General features: G+C 38.3%; 1 protein-coding gene across 3 annotated transcripts; it reads left to right on the top strand.

Annotated features, from left to right (window-relative positions):
• Positions 1-230: 230 nt before the first annotated feature.
• LOC110793480 (clathrin interactor EPSIN 2) lies at positions 231-9,238 on the top strand. Of its 3 annotated transcripts, none has more exons than XM_021998353.2 (14): positions 231-472; positions 1,489-1,557; positions 1,844-1,895; positions 2,068-2,147; positions 2,246-2,324; positions 3,165-3,248; positions 3,366-3,511; positions 5,257-5,589; positions 5,666-5,704; positions 5,876-5,971; positions 6,050-6,270; positions 6,765-6,952; positions 7,475-8,222; positions 8,314-9,238. In XM_021998353.2, the coding sequence occupies exons 2-14, from the start codon at positions 1,517-1,519 to the stop codon at positions 8,784-8,786; spliced, it is 2,580 nt and encodes an 859-aa protein (XP_021854045.2). In that variant the 5' UTR covers positions 231-472; positions 1,489-1,516; the 3' UTR covers positions 8,787-9,238. The 3 variants fall into 3 exon arrangements, with proteins under 3 accessions (XP_021854045.2, XP_021854046.2, XP_021854047.2); XM_021998354.2 differs by having other exon boundaries at positions 257-689; XM_021998355.2 differs by lacking the exon at positions 231-472 and adding an exon at positions 629-656.
• Positions 9,239-9,351: the final 113 nt, after the last annotated feature.

Raw genomic sequence — 9,351 nt, 5'->3', positions numbered from 1 at the left:
CCTTTCTCGCAAAATTTGGGTTATAAAAGATCCTTTTTAACAAATTGGCCAAGAAAAAATGATTATACTGAACGAACACTTAACACAGGTGAATCGGTTACTTATGACCGAAATGAATACCCATTTCAAATAGGGCGATGTATTCCATACAATACAACGTAATGTATACTGTCATAATAAAAAGTGAAAAAAGAATAAATTCCCAAAAAATGTGGGGTAGCAAGGTGAGCTGTCTTCCTCTGTCCATTTTCTCTCTCATCCCCAACTCAACTCGTAGAAACGTCGGGGAGGGGAGGGAGACACACAAACAAGAAAAAGAAAAGGCACAGTTGTTCTTCCTTTTCTTCTTCCACCCCCAAAATTGTCTTTTTTAAATATTTTTTCTTTCTAATTTTCACCACATTTAAATTTCTTCCCCATTTCTATATTTCTCTCTCCTACCATCAGCAGTCAGATCTGACCAAACTTTCAGGTTCTTTATTTCATCTTCTTCTTTTCTTTCGTTTTTTTTTTAATTCTATTTTTGCATTTTTTTGGGATCTTATACTTTTCAAAATTCTGAATTTCCTTCATTTCTTTGACTATTTTTAGATCCAGTTTCTTGGGTTTTTTGTTTGGAAAATTTAAATTAGACTTGGTCTCAATCTGCTGCTGCGGTATTACTCTAATTTGTGGTTGATCAGCAATATGTATGTTGCATTTGATTCTGCTTGTCATTTTGTTAATTGGGTTATAATTTGCTTATTTTTGATGCTGTAATTTTGATTGTATGTTCCCATTGTGTGCGAGAATTTCACATTTTAGGTTTAGGGTTGAGTTTGAATGATTCGAATTGTGGCTTGTAAAATTATGGTTTAGATGAGGAGCTAAGATAAAGATCCACGCGTTTTGTGCAATTTCAGATCATCATAAGCGTGTTATTGTGTCGTAATTTGATAGATACTGGTGAGGATCGTGATAGCGGTGATTTGTTATAGAGGTTTCTGGATTCTGTTGGATAGGTTGTTGGGTATCAACTTCAGCTTGTGTACTTAAACTTAATTGAGAATTGTGATTGGATTCTTTCGAGTGTCCTTTGTCCCTAGAAGATATATCACCGGGCTTTTAGGTAATGCTTGATGTTCTAGAAATGTTTTGAGTTACTACAAATTGAGCTTGGTTTAGTTGAGTTTTGTTGAAAAGATATACTGTAGGAAAGTTTTAATTATTCAATTCTATTTTACGAATACTCAAGGATGCTGTTTTAGTTACGCGGGTATTGTTTTTAACATTTTGTTTATCTTACTAATGCTTCATCATTGCTTTGAGAATTGAGATGTCGATAGGACACCAACATTTTTTGTAATCCTGCATTGTATGTGTGCTTGTGTATTTTTTGTTGTCTGTTATTCTAGCACCTTCCATTTAGCAAGGTCTGTTGCATGATCTCAGTGGTCGGCTGCATGATCATTTGTTGCATACAGTATCTAAGAAGATTATTTTGTGCAGTGTCTGTTGAAGGGGAGAGAGTTGGAGCATGTCAATGAAGAAGGCATTTGACCAAACTATTCGGGACTTGTAAGTTTTTTCGAAACCCCATTTCCTTGCTTCCTCTATGAAGATGCTCCTTGGAGATTTTAAAAAACATTGGCGTCTTACTTAAATAGCACCTTTAAATACCAGCCCTTGTCCTATAAATGTGCATTGCCAATTGCTGGTTGGTGTGTGGATTACTAGAACACTGTTTATGAGTCTTTGTTATGTTAATGCCAAAATTTGGGCAAGATCTTCAATATTTGATAACAGGTACTCCGTAACAAGTGGCACATGCTAACTAATAAGCTACTTTTGTTTTCCCTTGCAGAAAGAGGGAGGTCAATAAGAAAGTTCTTAAAGTTCCTTCGGTAGAGCAGAAGGTAAACCCTCTCCTCGATTTTTTTTAGAAATTTTATCACTAAAGCTCTGTCCAGTCCATATCTATGGAAGTCTAACAGATACAGGTGTTGCTAATTTGAGCCTTTGGTTTCTGAAAGTTTTTTACATAAATCTAACCAAGACACCCTTTGGTTGGCTTCATGACTTCTATAGGTTCTTGATGCTACTAGCAATGAGTCCTGGGGTCCTCATGGATCCCTTCTTGCAGATATAGCAGGGGCTACAAGAAATTAGTAAGTCACATAACTGCATGACAAATCTCTCTATTTTCCTTTTCAGTGTTCTTTGTTTGAATAATGCTAAATTTGGTTCATTTTGCATACTTATGCAGTCATGAATACCAAATGATCATGGCAGTATTATGGAGGAGGTTAAATGATACCGGCAAGAACTGGCGGCATGTTTATAAGGTGCGGAATTTGCCAAATACAATTTTTTTTTAAAAAATTTGTACTGCCTCTGTATTTTTTAATTGTTACACTTTGTACTTTTGCACTATTCACGTACGCCACTTTGACCATCTTCGGAGTTTGGTGATTTATATGTCAGGAAAAGCATAGCCATGCTGGATCTCTTTAGATTGGATCTCTTTAGATTTATTTTCAAAGCATCAACTTTTTTTTTTTGTAGATATTAATGGTTAAAGTGGTACGTTGGCAAGCGTGGAAGTCAAACTTTGTAGATTGAAATAACGGACAATTGGCCTGTGCATTAGTGTTGGTTGTTAAGTCAATTGAGTACCTAACGATTGGAAGTTAGTATTTTGAGTTTTGACTCACTTTCTGCTACAATTAGGAAACTATGAGTGTGTTTTTTCACTATATTACCGGACTTTGGATTACATCATTTACAGAGGGGAGGCTGACATGTAAGAGGTGAACTAGTGAATTGTGAAACATTGGTTGCGGCCTTGGATACTTCTTAGCACAAGAGAGGGAAAAGGATGGAGTTGGGGGATAGAGGAGAATTGTGCTTGTGTATTTCAGTATTTGAAAATAGGTGATAGTGTCAACATAAAAGGGAAAGAAGTAAAGCAGATGAGAGCTTTTTTTTTAACGCTCTAGGGTTTGATCATCCTATTTTCTCCTTTTTTATGTATTAGATTTAGATACTGAATGTTCAAGCTGAAGAGTAAAAATGGTGACGTTAAAAGGTCAAATAATATATCTTTCTAATGCTGCTGCTTGATCTAATTTTAGTTTCTATTTATTGCATTGACTGAATCCTGTATCCATAATTGATGTTTTCAGGCTTTGACAGTTTTGGAGTACTTGGTGGCACATGGGTCTGAGCGTGTTATAGATGAAATAAAAGAACATGCTTACCAAATATCAGTAAACATTCAATCTTCAAGTCTTTTATATCCACTGTTTTTCACTTTGATCGTGTCGATCTTTATCAATAGAGGGTCTCTCTTACTTGTGTGTTTTGCTCTGAACTTCTTTCTGTAGACATTGTCCGATTTTCAATACATTGACTCCAGTGGGAGGGATCAAGGAAACAACGTGCGAAGGAAATCTCAGAGCCTTGTACAATTAGTGAATGACAAAGAAAGGATACTAGAAGTTCGGCAAAAGGCTGCTTCTAATAGGGATAAGTGAGTTCTATTTTTCAGTGTCTTCTATTTCTGTGGGATACTTTTGCATGAAGATTCATGGTCAACTCTGCTCCTAAAACAATGTTCATTGAAGTTCAGTTGTTGTGTGGTCAATGCTGCTTGATGTTCTTACAAATGCTTTGTGCTACCCTTGAATGTGCTTTTATACAAAATGTTTATATTAATGAAGCTTTTCTTTGTTTCAATGTTGAATATAGAGGTTGAAATTGTAGTCTTTCGAAATCTTGGAATGATCAAACCTTGTGACATGGAAATTTTTAGCTGTTGAAGGTTTGGAAAAATCTTGGGTATTATTATACTTCTTAATAACTGTTCCTGATTTAACAGATAATGCTCCTATGCTAATCATTAAACAAAACAAAAAAGATTTCTGGATGTGGAAAGATTTCCATGTAAAATTTACCCTGGATTCCTGGAAGACATTTTCTCATGGTTTCCAAGTTTGCTTTGCTAGTTTCTCCCTGGTATGAGTGAGCACCTAATACATGGATGTGAAAAATGTAGCTGCTCTTCTTATGGTAATGTTAAAGCTGGTGATTATAGATTTGGGTGGAGAATGAAAATTATTTCTTGGATGCAAAAGCAACTCACTCTGGAGGGTATATGTTTGCTGACTTGCTGTCTCTTTCCTGCTGGTTTAAATATCTGGTGATTCTAGCTGTTTTAGGACAAGTTGTCAGTTGCGATTGTGCTACTGCAGGTCAATAGTGCCAGGGCCTTACGTATTCATGCTTTCTGCGAGTTTTATGTGAACTCCCCCACCCCAACCCTCCAACTTACCCCCACCCTCCAACACAGCCCTTCCCTAGGTACTTATATTTTTATACTCCTTGGAATTCGTTTTAGGCACTTGAAGCTGTGCAAAATTCTGAAGTAGTCACCGTTTTCAACTTAACTACTAGATATCTCTTTTCCACATCTCTCATTTCATATATATATATATATATATATATATATATATATATATATATATATATATCAATCAGCTTTTTTGTATTTGGTGAAGTTTTATGTTCACTTTGAAATATTTTACGTACTGAGATATGGACTATGTTACTCGGACACGGGAATTTTCCGTCGTGCCAGTGTCAATAGAAATCGACACTGCTCCCCGTCGGGTACGTCAGTTAGCACTTGGATACGACTCTCCATACAAACCAAGAATCTGAGTAAAGGAAGGGAAATCTGGATGTGAATCTGTCCTTGGAAGATTGATGAGATGGTCGGAACTCTGGTTGCCTCCGCCGGTGTCTGTTTTCGTGCTTTTCTCTCCTGCCTTTATGCGGCTGGTGATGCATAGTATCTCTTCCCCCAGTGGAAGCTGACAGGCTGTGATAAATCAATGACCTATTTACTTTGTTCGCACGTAACTGCTAGGGTATAACTAATATGAGGCAGTCAGCAAGCGCTCTTGGTATGGGCTTTATATCGGGCTGAAAATAATAATATGACTGGCTGTCTATGATAGTTTGAAATAATAAATATATATATTTATTCTCTTTCGTCGTCAACGAGTCCAGATATCATGTATGGTTAAAATGGCTTACAAGTTGTATGGTGGTCACTCTATCTTCAGCTACTGTCTTAATTAAATTACAGTGTATGTATAAATGCCCACCGCTGGGTGGAAATTGTGTTTGTTCTACCAGGGTGGTTATTTTGCTTAGCTGCTTTTAGACAATTTTGTATGCTTACGTGTATAACTAAATTGAATCATTCTATAGGTTTCGCAACACATCTGCAGTGGGTGGAATGTATCGACCTGGTTCAGGAGGATACGGCGATGATCGGTATGAAGGACAAGATGAACGCAATGGTTATGGAAGGGAAAGAGAATGGGGCTCTAGAGATGATGAAAGGTATGGGGACTCCTATAGTAGAGAGGGAGATCGTTATGGGAGAGAATCTGAGGAACAATATGGGAGAGATAGGTATGGGGATGATGACTCCAGGGGAAGAGCTCGAAGTGTTGATGACTATCAGTATGGATCAAGGGGTAGGAGTTCTGACAGAGATGGAGATCGTGCTTACAATGATGATGACCGTCATTCAGCTCGGTATGTTAGTTTCTAAAGTCCTAGCTATATGAAGCATTCTGATGAAATTGCTAAGTAACTTCTTTTCCTGCTGCAGAGGAAGTACTGGTAAAGCAGAAGATCATACGGATGGAAGGTATATTAGTTGCCTATTCAGTTTCATTTCACAGTGAATGTTGATTTTAACTCCTTTTTTGTTCTTCAACTTCGAATGCTATGAAATCAATTTTATTTTCCTTTTCCGTAACTTGATATTATTGGCTTCCTTTCCCCACCTTGTGGTGCGGTGCGTCGGTTCGTTTTGCAGGACAATTGAGCGTAAGTTTTCTGAACAAAATATTGGTGCTCCTCCAAGCTATGAAGAAGCTGTGGGTGTTTCTAGAAGCCCTACTTACAGTGACAGGTATTGCGCGCCACAAATTTTGATATATTATATACATTTCATTTTGAAGTTGCCAAACCTTTTTTTCCCCTCTTGTAGGGATGGAGAAGCACCAGCTGCGTCAGCCCCTCAATCATCTCCTCCCACTGTAAATGCTGCTCTTCAGTCATCATCCCCCGTTACTAACTCCACTCCTCAATCATCATCTCCTGCTAATATTGTTAATCCTATTCAAGTAACTCCTGAGAACGGTGTTCCATCTCATCCAAATATGGAAGCTGATGCTTTTGATGAATTTGATCCTCGTGGTTCTGTTCCAGGTACCCAATAAAGTTAATAACTGCATTCATGTAATCATGTCTTAGAAGATGCCTTATTGGTATATTCTGATATTTCTATCAGTGCTGACATTGACAGCTTTAATGCATTTCGTCAGTCCCAAATAAGATGTAACATTTTATATCTATAGCCATCCGAACCATGGTTAAATTTCACTAGATTGGTGCATAAACAAGATGTATGTGAGCACTAAATGCGAGTAATCAATGGAATATAATGCAGTAATATTTTACCCTGTCTTCAAAGTCTTACAACTTTTTGGGATGAAGGGAGTATCAATTAGCTATGTGTTGTATGTGTCCAATGTGAAATGTCTTGTTTTTAGAAAACACTATTTGGATTTTGGAGTCCTGGTGCCTATAAAATTCCCATTTTACATCTGCCAAAGCGCACACTTATTAATGACCATGCATATTGGTTGGTCTTACGGTCAATTATCATGAAGAGTTATATTATTCTTCTCTTTTTGCAACAGCTGCACCAACTACATCATCAAACACTGTCGAGATGGACTTGTTTGGGTCTCTTTCTGATGCATTTTCACCCAGTCCGTTAGCAATCATGCCAGCTCCATCTGACATTTCAGACTTTCAATCTGATTCTGGAAACACTGCTTCTAATCCCTCCTTCACTGCAACATCAGAGACTAATGTTGTTAACCAGGTAAACATTTAGTGGATTTGTGAATGGACCCACACATTTTTCTATAAGATTGATCTCATTCCAGAAGTCAATAAGAGTTTGAGATATCCTTCGAATCTAACTGTATAAAGGGAAGTTAAGCAGCATTGCTTTCAATTTTTTTTTGATAAATGCACAACTTTTAGTGTTGGAGATTTGTGTAATTGAATTTGACTTCCTACTGTATTGTTAATGTGTCTCAAGACATTTACATTTTGAGCACTGATTCCCTCTGGATATGTTTTCTACAATACTTCCTGTCCCAAAAATCAACTTCACACTTCCCATTGCCGGGTGTCCCCAAAAGAACTTACACTTCATTACCTTTCCTCATTTTTCTGTCTAATCAATCTATAGTCTGTTTTTCTTTTCTTTTTCGAGACAGTTCGAATTTGTATTTGGCGTTTAACAAATATACTTGATCTTTGTCCTAAAATGATCTTCACATTTTAGTTAAGCTTTACTTGATTAAATCATTTTTTAACATAGTTTTTGTGATGACAGTCTTTCGAAGATCCATTTGGAGATTCGCCTTTCAAGGCCTTTCCGTCAGATGAGGCACCAACTCAACCCCAAAATTTTGCCTCCCCCTCGCCTTTCCAGCCTGATGTGAATCCTTCAGAGCATTCATATCCTACAGCTCCGAATGTGGGGTTTGCAGACGGTTTTTCAGGTTTAACTTTCAATCCCAACGTACAAACTCCATCAAGTCTGCAATATTTGCCTCAAGAGCCACAATCTATGCACGATGATGATATACTTGCTGGTATTTTACCTCCTTCTGGACCTCTTCCCCCGACGGCTTCTGTTGGACCTTATCCCACTTCTTCGGGCATGCATACTCCAAGTGGTTCACAAGCAGCTTTTCCTCCAACATCTCACACTTCAGCAGGCGTTGGTTTTATGACCGAAGCAGGACCAACATCAACACCATTTTCCCAAGTTCCTTCTCAGAACTCGGCTGCCAGCCACCATTACTCGCTTCCCTACTCCGCTCCACCCCCCGCTTTAAGTTCAAGTTTAGCACCTCAGGCACCAGCTGGAGCATTAAGTCATCAAAACAATAATTTCATGGGTGATTTTCTTCCACAATCTGGTGCTACAATCCCGCAATCTTCACAATTAGCTTCCTCAAGTTCTGCAGGTCCATTGGCCCTTGTTCCACAACAACCTGCTAAGAAGTTTGAGCCTAAGTCCGCAGTTTGGGCTGATACATTGAGCAAAGGTTTAGTTAACCTCAACATTTCTGGATGTAAGTAAATTATGCACTGGATTTCTTAAGTTCAATATGTCATCTATATATCTTTTTCTATGTACTAAAAAAGATTTGCCTGTTTTTGCAGCTAAAATTAATCCGTTATCAGACATAGGTATTGATTTTGAATCCCTTAATCGCAAGGAAAAGAGGATGGAGAAGCCTAGTGCAACTCCAGCAACTTCCAATATCACCATGGGCAAGGCCATGGGATCTGGTTCTGGAATGGGTCGTGCTGGTGGGGCTGTGGTGAGGCCTTCGCCTAACGCCATGATGGGTTCTGGCATGGGTGTGGGTATGGGTGGTGGTCCTGGTGGACCTGGTGTTGGTATGGGTATGGGAAGTTACGGGTCTATGAATCAACAGCCAATGGGTATGGGCATGGGCATGGGCATGGGCGGTGGAATGGGCATGAACATGGGAATGAATATGGGTATGGGTCAAGGAGTATCGATGCAACAACCCAACGGTTTAGCCCCTGGACCAAACATGAACAATTATAATCCTATGATGGGAAGAGGTGGCTATCCACAACAACCATATGGTGGTTCATATCGATGACTGTAGTCTTCTTCTCTGTATACATCTGCAATTCCGAAGCGATTGGGTATTCTGTTGATACGTGCAGTTATTGTTTCTGTGAAGTTGTACGAGCTTGAATAGCTGGTGAGAAGTTAATAGCCATGAGAATCCCCTCTATTCTCAATTCTCATACAGGATTTCTCATTTTCACTGTTTGATGCTGGCAACAACTGTACTCACTTCCCTCTGATGGCATCAAGGATTCACTTTGTTATACACTTATATTAGAGAATAGAGAGACAGGGAAGTCCAAATCTGTTTGATTGAGTTTTGTTATTATTATTATTATTATATTATTTTTTTGTATGGTGAGAGTTAGCCTCCCTCAGGCTTCATAGTATTTGTTATATTCTTGGATCACATAATATTGAGATGTGGTTTCCCAGTCAGACAATAAAACTTATTAACGAAGAAAATTGTTCCGTTGTCGACTTGGCTGTGAATTGTAACTACATTTTCCTGCTGAACTTGCTTCTGTTATGTGGTGTTTGCTATTAAGATCAACAATGGTTGTAGAAACAACCGTTGCAATGGATGATTACTA

The sequence above is a fragment of the Spinacia oleracea genome, chromosome 5, assembly GCF_020520425.1.
Source record: "Spinacia oleracea cultivar Varoflay chromosome 5, BTI_SOV_V1, whole genome shotgun sequence".
Taxonomy (NCBI): domain Eukaryota; kingdom Viridiplantae; phylum Streptophyta; class Magnoliopsida; order Caryophyllales; family Amaranthaceae; genus Spinacia; species Spinacia oleracea.
Note: the sequence above shows the minus strand (reverse complement) of the source record. Positions and strands in the feature narration are given on the sequence as shown.

Excerpts from the sequence above, each read along its gene's own strand:
- LOC110793480 (XM_021998353.2), top strand. The coding sequence starts at position 1,517 with ATGTCAATGAAGAAGGCATTTGACCAAACTATTCGGGACTT. Across the intron at positions 6,953-7,474 it reads AGACTAATGTTGTTAACCAG|TCTTTCGAAGATCCATTTGG; the intron begins GTAAACATTTAG and ends TTGTGATGACAG. Across the intron at positions 8,223-8,313 it reads TAACCTCAACATTTCTGGAT|CTAAAATTAATCCGTTATCA; the intron begins GTAAGTAAATTA and ends CTGTTTTTGCAG.